The 16,452-nt window shown below is 36.9% G+C and overlaps 1 protein-coding gene across 1 annotated transcript; it reads right to left on the bottom strand.

Annotated features, from left to right (window-relative positions):
• Positions 1-1,242: 1,242 nt before the first annotated feature.
• CPE (carboxypeptidase E) lies at positions 1,243-15,314 on the bottom strand. Its single transcript, XM_009081969.1, has 8 exons — positions 15,123-15,314; positions 13,163-13,330; positions 12,123-12,240; positions 10,987-11,160; positions 4,590-4,738; positions 2,972-3,071; positions 2,624-2,742; positions 1,243-2,148 (listed from the first exon to the last, which is right to left on the bottom strand). The coding sequence occupies exons 1-8, from the start codon at positions 15,288-15,290 to the stop codon at positions 2,050-2,052; spliced, it is 1,095 nt and encodes a 364-aa protein (XP_009080217.1). The 5' UTR covers positions 15,291-15,314; the 3' UTR covers positions 1,243-2,049.
• Between the last annotated feature and the right edge of the window lie 1,138 nt (positions 15,315-16,452).

Raw genomic sequence — 16,452 nt, forward strand, 5'->3', positions numbered from 1 at the left:
GCCTTAGTACATCAGTTTACACTCCTGTAGCCATTTGCCCACATGCCAGCAGTCTCGTTATAACTCGTATACTTCAACTTTACCTGGCTCAGTTAATACCAATATCATTACTTCCAGACACAGAATGTGTTCTGTGCTACATCTTGGCCTTTCAGATGGTCATCAGCACCCAAGCTTGTGTAACCAGGCATCCTTTATGAGTGCTTTTGAGCACAGCTAACCAGAAGTTCATACCAAGAAACACTAAGACAAGATTCTTTATTTGCCCCAGGGGTTTCTCATTGCAATGAAGATTCAAAGTTCATTGCTGTATAACAACTTCCAGTAATTAAAGTTCCCCTGAAATTTGAAATTAAACACCTAGTAACCAAATTAGGTCCAGGTTACATAGCAAAGTGTTGATCAGAGAGAGGAAGTTTATGCTTTTTTATTGCTTATCAATGTATGTCAAACCTTAAGCCTGTTACTTTAAAGGTTCCAGTGCTACTTTTGTTAAAGAATTTAAATTTCTCTGAAAACAGTATTTTCAGTAAATTTTTTAATACTCAAAGAAGGTAAGCTTGGACCTTTCACCTGAACATGTGATTTTTCACTTATGGTAGGAGCATGACAGAGCATTGTTGGTTGGTTCTGAACCACATTGAACTCCTACAGCATAGCTAAAATAATATGCTTATCAAAACATAGATGGTGATACTAAAGAACCAGGGGAAGGAAATCTATATCAAACACCTGATCTTGAATTAAAATAGACCAACAATAGTGTACAAGCTTTCAACCAGAGGAGATGCTTAGCTGCTATGACAATAGCATACCAACAGTAGTTTCAGAAGAATTATACCAAACTTGCACCTATTATGGTCCATGCGTATACTCTGACTCTGCAAATTTCACTCATCTTAGCCAAAATACTAAAGCATGTTAAATGAAGTTTAAAAAAAAATAAAAGGGGAGCAAGAAGGATCTTTCTAAATCAAAGTTGCTTTTTGTATAATCTTCAACACTTGGGAAAATTTCACCACAATGAAAAAAATTTCACTTATCTGTATTGCTTCTAATTTTAGATGAGACTACACAGCAAAGAAACAAAGCTGGAAACAAAATCATTCTTGACTTGTGAGACTAAGTGCACAACCTCAGTAGACTCACAGTTCATTGTCTAAAACAGTAATATTTCGATAGCCTACAGAGAACAGATGAACTTTTGACTGATTATCTAGACATCAGTGAAACAAGTAAAGATTGTTGAAAAAGTAGTTATCTAATTAAAACAGACATCACCTGAAAGGATTTTTCTCTTGCTGCAAAACAAACACAAGCAGCATATCAACAAGACACACAAGCTCCTCTTCTCCACCTACTCAGAATTTTTAGTTTGGTTAATCAGTAATGAGAAATAATTAAAATCTAATCTTTGAATATTATCAACTGTTTAAGGAATAAAGCTTTGCTAACACCTGAATTCATTCTATGCCATCTTTAATAAGAGTTTACACAGATTCCTTCTGCTTACTAAAATGAAGTCAGCTTATATTTCTTACATATTTAAATAGCCCCAAGACCAGAGACATACAAAATGTTATATTGAATTTTAATCCTTGCAAAACATTATTACACCACACACTGTTATTATAAATCTTTTCAATAACATCCATTATAGAACTACTATGCACTGTCAAATATTTCTGGCAGTATTGGTAATTAACTGCAGCATATGTTTTTTTTCAAAATCAAGAGTTAACCTACATATTCTGAACTTGCAAATAATACACAACAGATTGTACTGTCATATAGGCTGTATATTCACTCATTTTTTTCTCATTTGTATATAAGAGTAAATTTCTATTACAATATGAAAGAAAATTAATAACTTATTTATCTACCTAGGAGGCTAGTAGTTATTTGTAATCATATTAATCAAAAGATGACTGAAAAATTCAAAGTTAATTATTGTGAAGTGCACAAAGTCTAGAATATAGGGAGTTTCCACAGTACATTATACTAAGTCAACATATAATAGATTAAAAGCTGGAAAGCCAAAATCCTAATTTAAAAATTTAGTGTTTCTGACATCATCTTCCACCATTCCATCAACTCTTCTTTCTCCTCTTCTTTTCTTTCAGACAATGACTCCAGTTCAAAATCAACCTAAGTAAGAGAAACAATCAAAAATGTCAGTTAGACTTGTAGAAAGAGAACAAGGCTTTTGAGAGTCATTTATTGCAAGAAGTTGCTTAACACAGACATGGGGCTTAGGGCAGTACCTTCTATTTTAGGCTAGGTTAATTCCAAAGTGTCTCAAGGCTGATATAAATATGTGCAATACCAGCATATCTATCTGATTGGCTATTCCCACATCAACCAATAAAAAAAGTTTAAGCATCTCAATATTACCCTTCTCTGTTTTTTTCATTAGAAGTAAGACCAGCAAGAAATTAAATGAGATGACTCTCAGTGGCTGGTGCATCAAGTACTAAAAGATTAGATTTCCAGACTTTCTACATTAGCATATTCTGGAATATTCTGAAAAATCACCTCCTACTTACAGGTACATCATGAAGGAAAAAAAGAAACCTTTTAAATATACAACAGATGATAAGCCAACACATGTGTGAGCACTTACCACAACCGCAGGGCTGAAGGGCACAGCCACTTTTTTAGTTATTGCTAGATAGCCTGGTGCTGAGGCCGTAAGTTTGTAATTTCCAGGCACAAGCAATCTCCAGTAATCACCATCCTTGGCTGTGGAGAAGAAAAAAATCCAAATAAATATATATTAGACTAAGTGTGTGTGAAAGATTCATGAAATTCTGCAGGCAACGAGCTTCTTGAGGCACAACATGCTTTCCTGGCTTCACAATTTTGCTTCCTTAAAGCGTCAGCTAAAAAGATGTGAAATGCTCCAGGTTGCTAAGCAGAGGAGGAGCAGTATATCCCAGCACTTCTTGTTCTGCTGAGGTTCCACACTCACCTGATGTAATGTCATGGGTTATCCCCTCTACAGAAATCGTAGCATTTGCTATTGGATTGCCCTGAAGATCTTTAACAAAGCCCTTCACTCCTCGATGAATCTAAAATAAATAAGGTCAACAACATGTGGTAAAACATAATATAAAAGCATAATATATGTGCACATTTTGTCATATTAGGGATTAATGACTGCACTGAAAAGCTTTGAAAGACAGCCTAAAAAAACAACTATGGTTATTCAGCTGATAAAATTTAGCTTAGATTCCTCTAATTTACACTGTGGGAGAAGCCCAAGGCAGATCAGCTTAGAAAATCAGAGAGCATGGATCTGCACTGTCCTCAGCAATCACTGGGGAGCTGGACCCCTTATCCTGCAAGAAGAGAAAAACTAAGGCCAAACAGACCATCTGAACTTCAAGGATAAAACCAGCAGCTCCATGGGAGCAAAGGAAGTTGGGAAAATAGTATCTTACACATGAGTAATTTTGAAAATGCAGTGACAATACAGTTTTCCGTGAGTCAGAGAAAATTAACCCATGTGCAAAGTAGATGAACAATTTGAGATGGATCCCATCATCAATGGGTAAAAATCTGCAGGGCAGGTACAGCTCTTTTGCCAACCCACATGTAACTTACTAACAGAGCAGTATGACTCAAATATTCAAACATTTCAGATTTCTGGCTAACTAAAGCATTTCTGCACAAAAAAAAGTTAATAAAGAATTTAATGCATTAACTGATCAGCTCTCTGTTTCTGATTTCACAGTCTCAGGTGTGCAGACATTAATGGTATCAAATATACTTGTAATCATTCACTACAATATTCAGGTTTCAGCAATTTGATACTCCTGCACTGCTTGGAACCATCATTTCAGTGCAGCCTGATACATTGGCACGAAATGATTTCAAAACAAAGAAAAATCAACAGCAAAAAAGAACCCCACGCTCCCCACCACACACACATAGATCTATTTAATGACTCTTATCTTCTAACAATCCATTAGCACAAGATTATCTAAATCCATGACAATACTTTACACTTCTACAAGATTTGGTATAATTATTAATGAAGTCATCACACTGACAGCTCTACATTGAGTATCAGCAGCTCAGGCAATCAGAGAGCAACAGAGTATTTAAAAAACCATGATTAGAGCTGTCCCACGACATTACACTGAACTGTCAGGCAGGTACAGTCTAGTCCAGCTGCTTAGGTTCCCTGAACATCCACAGAGTGATCCATCCCCTGTCTGTACACGCACACTTTCCTATCAGCAGAGGGCAATCCATCTCTCTCAGTATATACACTAGTGCTGGGAGAGCAAATTACATCTGGGGATGTGTATTTCTTTTCACTGAGGAAGCTAATACAAGTGATTTCAATTAAATGTCCGCAACAGCTTAAGTCAGGTAAGATGAATTCCATAGTGTAACATCTTCCTTCTCTTCCCCTTCCACTTATTTAGAAATATCCAACTGGACTCACCACCTTAGAGACAGGAAAGAATTACGTAGCAACATCTTGATTAATATGAAGTTTTGAATTAGATGTTCACTTGGCACAAGTTTACAAGTTTTATGTAAAATAACCAGAGTTTTGCCATCCTCCTTTGTGTTACCTGCTCAATGTAATTGATGAGGGAGTTCTTGTTGTCCTCCCAGTAGCCCTTCAGAGTTTCTTCAGGTGGAAATTTTTCACAGCTAAGCTCCACTGTGATTTCAAAGCAGTTGGTGCTGAGGTAATTGAAATCCTGCATTCCACACCAGAAAAGAGAGTGTGATGCATTTTGCATTGTCCTGAAGTAAATAAAGGGGGACATATAAGATGCTGAGACTATTAAGAACATCTATAAATACAATAGGTGCAGTTCCACTTAATCTGTTTAGTTTTGAATTCAGAAGCTTTAAATCAGAGAAACCAACAGGACAATTAATTCCAAAAACCATTTTCTTCCCAGGGAAAGTTTAGAAAAGACCTGATACACGGCCTGTGTACTTCTACTTGATGCTGTATCTGCCCTCTATACTCCTACCACAGACATTTTTGGATGGCTGACATGGAAATTAATTTTTTTCTCTTCAGGAACAGAAACTTTTTTCAGATCATGGCTAAAATATATCCATATGAAAAAAAAAAGGATTATCACTTCATAAGCCAAGAAGAATGACAATAATAAAGCAAATTTGACATAATAAAGTGATACTGAAAAACAGATTCATAAAGATAGGTCAAAAATGTGTTGAGCTGTGTTCTGAAAACAGCTTTTCAAATTAGTAACATTTTACATGAAAAACATCTGTTTGTCAAGATTTTCTGCACAGGTTCTAATTTTTTTACACAAAAAAATACATATGAAAACTTCTATAAACTATTTACATGAAAGTTCTTCTATGGATAGGGGTATTTCCCCACCTACTCAATACCTCTGCAAAATCAATACTAGATAGCTTTCAAGAGGGAAGAGTTGTCAATGCAACCTCAATCACAGAAATTTAAAAATATATGTAGTAGCATCATCACTAGGAATAAACATTTGGTGGAAAATACGTACTCTCTTACATTTCTGAGCCCCTCCTCTTACTACATGGATATATATTGGCTGTTTTCCCAAATCACTCCATCAATAACCAGAGGTTTCCAGTTTTATAACTGGATCAGCCAGCTTGGAGAGGACTGTGGCTGGACAGAAGGGTTCTAAGTATATTCTTTGCAGAAGCCCATGTAGAACTATCCCTTGCTTTCACAGTCTATCTAGCTAACAGAGTCAGTGTATTCTCAAATGGATGACTGAAAAGAAAAAGGCTATCAAGCATTTTGAGCTCCTCCACAAAGGTTCACTGAGGAATTTAAAAGTGCTTCTAAGGCAACTGATTCATTCAGCTCTATGTTCCTCCATACAAGACCTAATGCAGTCTCTTTACCAAAGCACTAGTGTTGTTCACTGGTACATAACTGTCCAGAAAGCTCATGTCATATCCAAAAGAGAATCCTGAGGGCAGCAAACAGATTGAGTCAGGTGGGATTTTGACAATGCATTAGGATGGAGAGTCTATTTTCTGCCAATCAGGCAACAAGACCACTAACTACTGATAGGAACAGAGACTTTTCAGATTGCTAAAAATTTTTTTTTTTTTCTAAACCATTTTGGATGGCTGGAAAATGAGGACACAGAAGGCAAAGGTGCTCTTGGGAGGGATGGCTCTGATGTTCCAACAGACAGAACACTAGACAGACCATTCAGCAGAACTCAGCAAGAGAGCAATGGAGCCATGAGTAAAATCCTGACAGCAGTGCTGACTGCCAGGCATCTGTTCCAGATGCTAAATAATGCTCCTTCTCTTGATTTTTTAATTTCTTCTAAAAGAAAGATGAATGAATGAAGAGAAGAACTGGGAGCTAAAGGGCATGATGTAATTTTACTGTGGTACCAACATCTATCGACCATTACTGTTCCAATTCTCAGGAAATTTCTCCCTCGCCCCAAGGTATTACTCAGGGGTGCCCTAGTTTCTCTAGAATGGAATAAAAAAGCAATATTTGCCAGCTTTATGCACAATGTCCATATCCTGTAGTTTGTTTCCCAGCTCCTGTCCTGGTCCACAGTTTATGTGTTGCTCCTGAAAAACTTCGGCTTGCATCACTGAACTGCAGGTGATGATCTGAAACTCTGGGACAGAGAATGGGGTAAGGATGGCATAGATCTAAACTGTGGCCTACAACATATGCCATCTGGAGTGCATCAGGCTGTGTGCTCTTTACCTCCCCGTTCAATATGGTGATTAGTGCAATATCCAAGAAATCAATACATTTCTAAAGATTTGTTCAACATTGCAGCAACTTTGCTGCCACTAGTCAGATCTTCTGCCTGCCTTACACCTTCTTGTTATGCACATGGTATCACGTGCATGCACATCATCGCACTCCCAAAGCCTCTCATTTTAACAAACTACAGCAGTAACTTTCTTCTACTTTCACAGGAACGACTCTCTGAAGATCAGAAAGGCTTAGCAAAGCTCAGAAATAACTGAGATCCAGCAATGAATGCCCTTCATTGCTGACCATGAGAACTTTAAAACTGAGAACAGAAAGACTCTGTTGCACTGCTCCAGTGTCTTCAAAGACTACAGTGTCTCTATGTTACTGCTTATATAAATAAGCTTAGAGTATGGGGGAAAATTAATTTCTTTAGGTTTTACCAAAGGAATGACAAGCTTCACAAAGAAAGTGGAGTGCAGGGTGTGTCCCTGGTATCCATGCTTAAGACTTTAATTACAAGCTACAGCACGGAGCTAGTTCAGCTTCTAGACAGAGAAAGACAGCCACCTTTAATGGGACAGGATGAACTTGAGCCTCATGCATATTGGGGAGAACATGTGCCTCCTACATGTCATGTATGAAATCCTAAACACTTCTTCCAAAACTGGTAATTCAAGTTAGGAATTAGTTGAGTGACAGGAGTGATTTATCTGAAAATAATAAAAGACACTTAAACAATAGTCTACTAGTACAGCAATGTAAGCTGCTTTGAATAGCTATTTTTGCAATGACACGAATCTGATTACACTCAGGTGACTCTTTAATGACAGACCAAGCAGAATAAGCATGTGGCTAGGTAGTAATTCACTATTATCTGTTCTTCTCATTTATAGTCCCAAAAAGATACTCCACATAAAAGGTACATTAAAAAACCATCAGGGATGTTGAAAAGTTATGCACTCAACAGCTAAGGAAATGCCAAAATTAAACCTATTTGTGCAAATTTAATTTGGCTTTCTTGTGCATAAGTGAAATCATTAATTACATGCTGATGCTGATGACTGGGAGAAGAACTTTGCTAAAAACAGCATGGGTTTTGTGTACAGACTTGTTTCTCCCCAGAGTCTGATGGCTTAAAAGGCTTTCCTGAACATAGAATGACCTCTTTGCCTTTGCTTGCTGTCTCTGAAAAACCTACAGGGATCAACTACTTAAAGATGACAAATAGTACAAGTGTAACAGGCATCATGGCAACAGATTTAGCACAAAGGTGCTGTTGGGGGGAGCTATTTTCTCTGTGCCTCTGCTCTACAGAAGGAAGTAACTATTAAACAAGCAAATGTGCAAAAAACCTCACAGCAAAGTGTATTAAGAGAGAAGAAGGTGTCAAATATTCCTGTACATCATCCCCTCTCTCCATCCCAAAAGCCCAAAGTCTGAAAGGAAAACTGTCACCTTGCATAAAATTGGTAAGGAAATCCTGAGGTCAGGCAAAAGGGAAGGACAGAACATGAATGCAATGATGTGTTCATCCTTACTTCCAGTTTGAGACAAGGATTGCTACCAGATGTTTCTGCCACCAGACATTCAGCCTTCCTACTGAGAGAACCCAGGTATGCAGAAAAACATGAAAAAGCAACTCATAGTCACATGAGAGTGCCACCCATGTATTAGCCTTGCATATTGAGGATCCAGTTAAGATTGCTGTTGGCTCACCACGCAATGCTGTCTTTTACAGAAGGTACAAATTCCTGTGGGTGAATGACATGGGCAAAGAATTGATGCTGCACAACTTGGGGCACCATAATAATCTCTATAGGGCAACAGCACCTTTAGTAATTCATTAGAATGAAAATTCATCCTTTTCTAGGTCAGAGCTGTTGGTCTGATGAGGTACTGCCAAAGGCAACATCTAGGAGATGACTGGGAATAGATACAAAATGGGCGAGAGTGGGTACTGGATCTGTGATTGGTAGATAAAGGAATGCGTAGCTTTAGCAGATGAGCAGGAAAGGAAGGAAAAAGGAGAAAGTGGGGGACAACAGCCCATAGCAACCCAAAAGAGAAGCACCACCTTAGCTCTGATAGGAGCAGATACCACAGAGAAAAGGTCTTTAGAGTTTCTCTTGATAAATTCTGAACTCTGGTTAAGGATATACAGTGGATTACTTTTCCTAAAGCAATTCAAATAGCTTTTCAACAGCTTCTGCCACAGCTAACTTTGTGTGTGTTACCATATGCATAGCAAAAGGTCACTGATACAACCCACAACATAATTGCCTCATTTCAGTTTCCGGACAGAGCTTTTCAAACTAAAGATTCCAAGAAAATTTTCACTTGAACTAAGCAGTGTTTAGTTATTTTTCTTAGCACTAGACATGGAGAGAACAATTTTACTGATTTATATTTGTTTTTTTAAGTCAGCCTGTGGCAAACACTACCATGAAAGTTTAGTTCAAAAGTCATGGCTCGTCAGCTGATTTCTACACTTGGGAAAAAAAACAAAACACAACACAGCAGATTCATGTTGTACGGTCCAAAGTATATTGTCATCTCTCTATTTTTTATTAGCTGCACCATATTAGGATCATAGATCCTGCTTAGAACTAGGATTCTTGCCTACTAAAGTTTGTATAAACACATGAGAAAAAGAGTTCACCTGGGGAATTTGCAGTCTAACTTAAAATGAGATCCAAAAAGATTGAATAATTCAAACTTTCCAAAAAGGTTTACCCAATGGAAAAATGTGCCTTTGGCATGTGCAGTTTAGTCAGAATCAAAGCATTTCATCAAAACAATGGAAAAACTGGTTTTCATAGCATTTTCCTAAGGAAAAAGAAGCTAACTTACACATGGACATGTTTTTATAGTTAATATTTAATATTTAAGATAATTTTTTGACTGAATTGAAAGAAATTTTAACTATTAAACCTCTCAAAATTTTGTTTATATTACTTTTTTTCAAGTTTTTCAACTTTTGTTTTGTCAAGACTATTCTAATTCAAAGTCTGTGGAAAGCCTCACACAAAGGGAAATTTTTGCTCTTCAGTTATATTCAGAAATGTCAATATTCTACTAGGTTCCTGTTACCTAGTACCTGTGGTACCACAAAGGAGGAAATATGCTGTCCCTGTGAAGATTGGGAATAACAGCTCTAAGAATAAACTGGTGATCGCTGGCTTTGCGAGCACTACCAGTCATTGTTCTGTTTCTAATTTCTTCACATAAGCTTCATTATTTTATTCTTCTAGTACCCCTTTTACATAAGAGAAGCAGAGTTAGGCTACCACTTAGGCTTTGAAAGATTCCTACTCACTCCAGGTACAAAGTTAATATTCATTCTGAGACTGTAATTGAATATTAAAAGGAAAGCAAACAATAAAACTTATTTGTGTGTTCAAAGTTATCTGCTATAAATCAACAAAGCCAAAAGCACAGGCAAATCACTCCAATGCAAGCTGAATTTCTAGGTCACAAATCTCCAGCTCAGTTTTCACTCCAAGTTTAGCAGAGACAGAAGACTGAGAGATTTAGGTATCTCAACAGTTATTTGCCTCAGTTTACAAAGAAAATGACATATCAAAATTCTTAGTGGCAAGGAATGAAATGTCTCATTTGAACAAAATGTCTCATTTGAGGCTACATGCCTCGTGGAAAATCAGTCTGGATGTGCTCACAGTAGCTCTGCTGTTCCTCTTAGCACAGAAGGCTCTACCAAAGTCTAGGGGAACAGCACCTAGGCAGGAATCAGGCACTAACCAAGCCACAAAGTATGGAGATGCAAGTATCTTCATGGCTGGTTTTGTTCCCTCTGAAATCAAAGGCCAAACTGCTGTTGTCTGTAACACTGCAAAACCAGGCCACCCCACATCCTTCAGGAAGCCTTCACTATTGAGGCTTAAATGAACCATCAGTAACCTACTCTCATCAGGGTTTGTCAGTGATTTTTTCAGTCTTTTCATAAAAAACATCCCAGACCTTAAGCTCTCATGATAGCAGAGCAACCATTCGCCCACTGCAGAACTATTAAATTTGCAATGACATGAACCCTGACTGATGGAACACTGTGGAAAAAGCAATAATAAAGAAATATTTTAACAAGCATCACCATGAGCTTCATGGGATTTTATAGATGTACTGTGATGAGTGATCAGCCTTTGATTTAGCCTCAACCAGGCCAAAAGTTGTGGATAACATAACTCAAGCTCGGAACAACCGATGAAATGGAACCCCCAAGCAGTGGGGCTCACCTCCCGGGACACTGTACCATGCACCACCATTGGTGGTTCCATCCACAAAGCTGCTGTCATCATCATTTTTACGACACGGTGGTCTATTTGGATCAGACATAGCAGGATTAAAAGCAGAATAACTGCGAGCCAGGCTTTGAAAAATAGCATCATCAGGGCAGGGGCTGTATTCATGAGCAGTGCCTAGGGAGGTAAAACAGACCAGGAACAAGTATTATTAAAAGGGCTCACAAGCTAGATTGCCAGCACTGCACACCAGAACTGTACCTGCAAATTCTCTGTGCACAGGTAAGTGTCCTGTAGCATCACAAGATAATTAATATACTTTTATCTTAAGAACATTAACATTTTCCCAATAATTTATCAATTGTCTGTACCAGGTTGCTTTATTATTAAAGTGACCAATCATATCAGTCTTAATATTTATGAAAATACTAATTTAAAAGTGTACCAGAAAACCTAAGCTTTTCTAGGTTTTAGATATCCTTTTAGAAGTACACACAGTACAAAGACACAGGTCTCTTCCTGAAGAGTTTTATGGTTAGATATCAAAAAGATTTGCAATTATGTGAGAAAGTAGACTTCTCACATACAGAATCACAAACAGTATCATGACTTCAGATATGTGCTTATCCCCTAGTAGCAGAAAAAACAAACAAATATTGGTGTGTACTAATGACACCATCTCCGTCACAATGTGATCCTTTTAATAAGGGACCAATACTAAGAAAGTGGCAACAATGATGGATTTTTCTCTTAGCAGACTTAGCTTTCAGAAATTAATTTTTTAAAGGTGCAAGAAACCTTAGCCTAGACACATCTTTCTCACTTCATTTAACAGGGTACAAACAGCTCCAGCTAATTTAAGAGTTAAGCTACCTTGACTAAAGTATCTGAGGGACCATGAATCCCTCAGGTATTACATCATTTTTTGTGATGTAAGTCTACTGAAACAAGCTATCACCTTCAAAACTAGAAAACATGGTCATAGAATGACTACCTTTAAACATGTGATTAATATGATAAAACAAGTCATTACAATGCAATGACATGATGTTTACAAAGTGGACTTTAGCTAGCAGAGAAATAAGTATAGAAAGAGATTTCCATCACCTACTATTTCATCTTAACTTCTCTTTACATACCAGTCCGAGTCTCATCATAAGGATAGTTCGCAACGAGGTCTCCTCCATGAAGATTGGCAGAGAGCACAAAGGGAATATCCATAATCCAATGAATGACACCTTTTGTTTCAGGAGCAAGCTAAGACAAAATTGCATGACCAGCAGTTACAAATTGATAATTCAATGTAGAAACATTCAATTAAATACAGTGGGCTTAATTATTATCACATATATTGTGCCAGACAGTTAAATGAGCAGCACGCTTATTTTCGCTTCAGAGAGAACTAAATCAGCCCTTTACATTAGATTTATAATTAAATTAAGTAGATTAAGTCTAAAACTGGTGTAAATTAGCTCAGAATGAGACTACAATTAAAGCTATCTCAATCTTTTACTTCTCCCCAGTGTGGATAAAAAAAGCCCACCGAATTTTAAACCAAGGAAAATAAACTAATGCAAAATAAATGTTGGTAGGATGCAGCCTACTCTCTGCATGGAAAGTAAAACTAGTTTATTTAACCATTTGAAGACAGAATATAGTTATTAAGGCCACAGTCCTATGAGACTGCAGTCACAACACTATTTCCTAGAACCTCCTCTGGGGGTAAACACAAGCAGCTAAAAATCCCTCCAGATACATGGCTGTATACTGAAGGCTTAAGCTTAACAAAAATGCATGTGTTATATGTGAGAACAACTATCCAGCCAGCAACGCAATTAAGCACAATACACAAGTGAATTTCTGCCAACAGTAAAAATGCAGAATATTTACAAGAATAGCTTCAAATCAAAGGAGAAGGCTACACAAAAAAATATAAAACATCTTTTGACTGAGGAATTGTCTGAGGATGAAGCAATATGGATCAAAAGAATTTACTACAGCAAGCCATTTTGAGGAAAATACAAGAAGCGTCAGATGGATAAATATAACAAAATGAAATATTCAGAAGAAATTGAATCATAAAGACCATACACACAGCTCTTAGAGGTCACTGCGTGTTTGCTTGCATAAAAGGGAAGAGATGAGCATCTATGTGGCCCGATATTCATCCCCTACTTACCTTGGGATTCTGGTCCACAGCTTTTTTCAGGTTTTTCAGAAGGTGGTTGTTTGGGCCACCTTCTTTCTCATTAATGTAGACTATTCTATCAAGATCGGGAAAATTTCGGTTTAGATCTATCCCTTGGGCATTACTTCGACCAACAAACCAGTCTTTAAGTTCACCAGGCTGAATGAGGAAAGGGAAGAGAAAGAGGTATGAGAGGAGTAGGTTCAGGTTACATATCAAACTTTATATGGGTATAAGTGTGTTTACTTCTCATGTGCTAGAGAATAAAAAGGATCATATGGTAGCAAAAACTTTTGAAGCACCAAGAGCTGAGTCATGCCTATTTCTTCCTAGAGCTCTGTGGGAACAAAACCAATCTCTATTTCACTGAGGGTCTTGGAACAGAGGATTATCCTCAGAGTGGCACACTTGGACAAAGGGTGGGCCAAATTTCCAGCAGTATCAGATTTTCAGTAACAGCTGTGTCTTCCTCCAAGACTTGGCTTTTCCCCATTGCCTCATGCCCATAATTGTAAATTACAGACCTACTTTTAGCAAGACTCAGAGCAGCTGTAGATTTATCCACGAGCCACATGGAATGTTCACACTTGTTTCAAAGTTCCTCTAAATGTTTTCAGGGTAAAGAAGGACCTTAATCTTTACTCAAGACTTTTACTTTTGTTGTGCCTGCCAGCTGTGTTCACTGAAATGGTAGCAATGAATAAAGATGCAATGAGAATTTTTGCAAAATCTTTTCTTTAAGCTAATTCTCTAAAATAAGTTTTGGTTGCAATAAGAAAATGCCTTCAGGATGCATAGTTTTTCCTAGCTTGTCTCTGGAAGCTTTCAGTACTCTTTAAAGGAGGCTTAGTTTGCTTACTGGTTTTAATCTTGGGGTACATTGAATCTACTGTCACACATTGTGTACAGGATCAAGATACTTCTAAATTAGAATAACAGCAGCACTAAAGCAAATTGCATTATAAATCATATTTAACTTGTAAGGCAACCAAATAAAAGCAGGTGTACTTTGGCTAAAGAGCAAAAGTTTCAAATATTACAGAATCTCTACAGAGTAAAATACTGCACCAGTTTGAGGACAGCTTCTGCTTCACTGCCACAAGAGGGAGATGTACGACTGAATATAGTTTAAAATAGGTCTGTTGGGTTTTTAACACTTCATGAGCATCATTTTAATAAAGACCTTAATAAGGTTTTACTTATTTAATCATAAATAAATAGTCACATGAAAGGTTTCAAAGTTTCCATATTCATTTAAAAAAAGAAATTCACCTTTCAAACAAGAAAATTCTTGTTTTTGTTTAGAATGTGATACACACCAGAATCTATATAACAGGGTCCTACCTGGCTTCCATTTGCTAATTTTGCATTCACACATTATGTGTTTTGTGACTGACTCATCATCCTAAAATGCATACTACATTTTCTTGACTAATAATGTAAAGTACCTTACGCCCAAAATTTAGAATGAAAGTTCTTTACATTAAAAAGATGGCTCACAAAATGTGTTGCTTTGGGATGAAGTTATGATGAACATGAATAATTCTTGTAAGTGCATTTACACAAGAATATTCTTAGAAAACATCAAACTTCCCTTTTCTAACACTTTTGAAACATCATGTATTACTAGAAGTTACTTGTTCAGGAAGCAGTCCAGTCAGTGAACTTAGACAAAAGAATATGCACCAAACATAAGCATATTTTATCTTATGTTTATATTTTAAACTGCAGTAAACTCACAAGAGAGAAGGTTATTTGTTGAAAAGTCAAGGATAAAATCCTTGTTAAACAGAACAAGCCTACTGTACTACTAGGAAATACTTGAAGTACGTTGTTCCATTCAACAACCACCACCGATCACTAGCAACACAACTGCTAGTCCAAGTGACAACATGATCTTAGGGCTGACATAGACATTGATAACTATTCTTATACACACAGCCTTACAAACCTGGGACGCTGCCTTCTCAAAACCATCTGGGTTCAAAGATGGCATGATATGGATCCGTGTGCTGTGGATCAAGTTGATAATAGTATCGTTTCCTTTCTGGTATTCATTACACAAGTACTGAGCCAGGAAGATGAGTAACTCCCTTCCAACAGCTTCATTCCCATGCATATTCCCAACATATTTAAATTCTGGTTCTCCTGCAAGAAAAAGTAAGAGCATGTCTTAGAACAACATATAAAAGTCACCCATGGACTAGATCATACAGCACACCTGAGATGTGAGTATGACTGTTACTACAGCTGGGCACAGTATCTCCAAGAAGCTTCAAACCTTCTTCAGAAAAGTGGATTTAGGTTTTCTTCTAAACTCTGACTAAAAAACTACTAATTAATATTCAATTGTTTGTCAAAGGGAGAGAGAAGACCAGAGGACAACACAGTGTGCCAAAATAAATGCTAAGTCCTGACATTAACATTGCTACTGTTGAGATCTAATACAACTGACACCTCAATACTACAAAAGTGTGCCTTGATTAGGCAATTTTTAAATATATAAATTGACACTAACAGAGCTTCTTATCTTTAATGTTCTCTCCAAGATTACATTAAGCTTTTTGCACTACATATGCATTAAACTGCAATTCTTTCACAAAAGCATTGCCAGGGAACAGCTGTTGATTGTAGTGATCCAAAAATATCTTACTCAGCAGATGTTTTGGATATTCAGCTCAGACTTGATGAAGCAAGTGCAATAACCTAATTCACAAAACTAATCATTTCCATTTAGCAGTCAAATAAACAGCATTAAATATATGCTTAATATTCCATATATAGTAATCAATTGATTATTATTATATAAAAAAAAAAGTAAATTTAATACATATTGTATAGTCATATATAATAAACAATGTTCAATATATATATATTTATACATATATATACACACATATTTATTCTCTATATAAATAAGCCATCCAATATTCCCAATTGCTCATTAGTCTCATTCTCATAACCATGAACATTAAACCCACACAAGATATGTCTCATAGTGCAGTGAAGGATTTACTTTTTTTAAGACTACATTTTGAGCCTAAGTCCAGAAAGGTTTTAGTGTACATGTAAATAACTGAATGAGATTAAAAGGATTGTCCTGGAACAAATGTAAGGAATATATAGTTTTCTGAGCTGAAGGTCCTTTTCCCTTATCTTTTTCCTTTTACAATGCAGTTCAGTTGTAACTGCTTTAATCAAACAGTCAGCTGATTATAGGCCCTGAAACTCTTCAAACACACTTTGTGATAGCCTTTAGCACTATTAGAGGGGCAAATTCA

Source organism: Acanthisitta chloris, unplaced genomic scaffold, assembly GCF_000695815.1.
Source record: "Acanthisitta chloris isolate BGI_N310 unplaced genomic scaffold, ASM69581v1 scaffold9169, whole genome shotgun sequence".
In the NCBI taxonomy this organism is placed as follows: domain Eukaryota; kingdom Metazoa; phylum Chordata; class Aves; order Passeriformes; family Acanthisittidae; genus Acanthisitta; species Acanthisitta chloris.

Bases quoted from the DNA above. Each gene is read 5' to 3' on its own strand.
- CPE (XM_009081969.1), bottom strand. From the start codon at position 15,290: ATGCATGGGAATGAAGCTGTTGGAAGGGAGTTACTCATCTTCCTGGCT. The intron at 13,331-15,122 runs GTTTGTAAGGCT...TTCCTCATTCAG, and splicing joins TTGAGAAGGCAGCGTCCCAG to CCTGGTGAACTTAAAGACTG. The intron at 3,072-4,589 runs GTAACACAAAGG...TATTTATTTTAG, and splicing joins TCATCAATTACATTGAGCAG to ATTCATCGAGGAGTGAAGGG.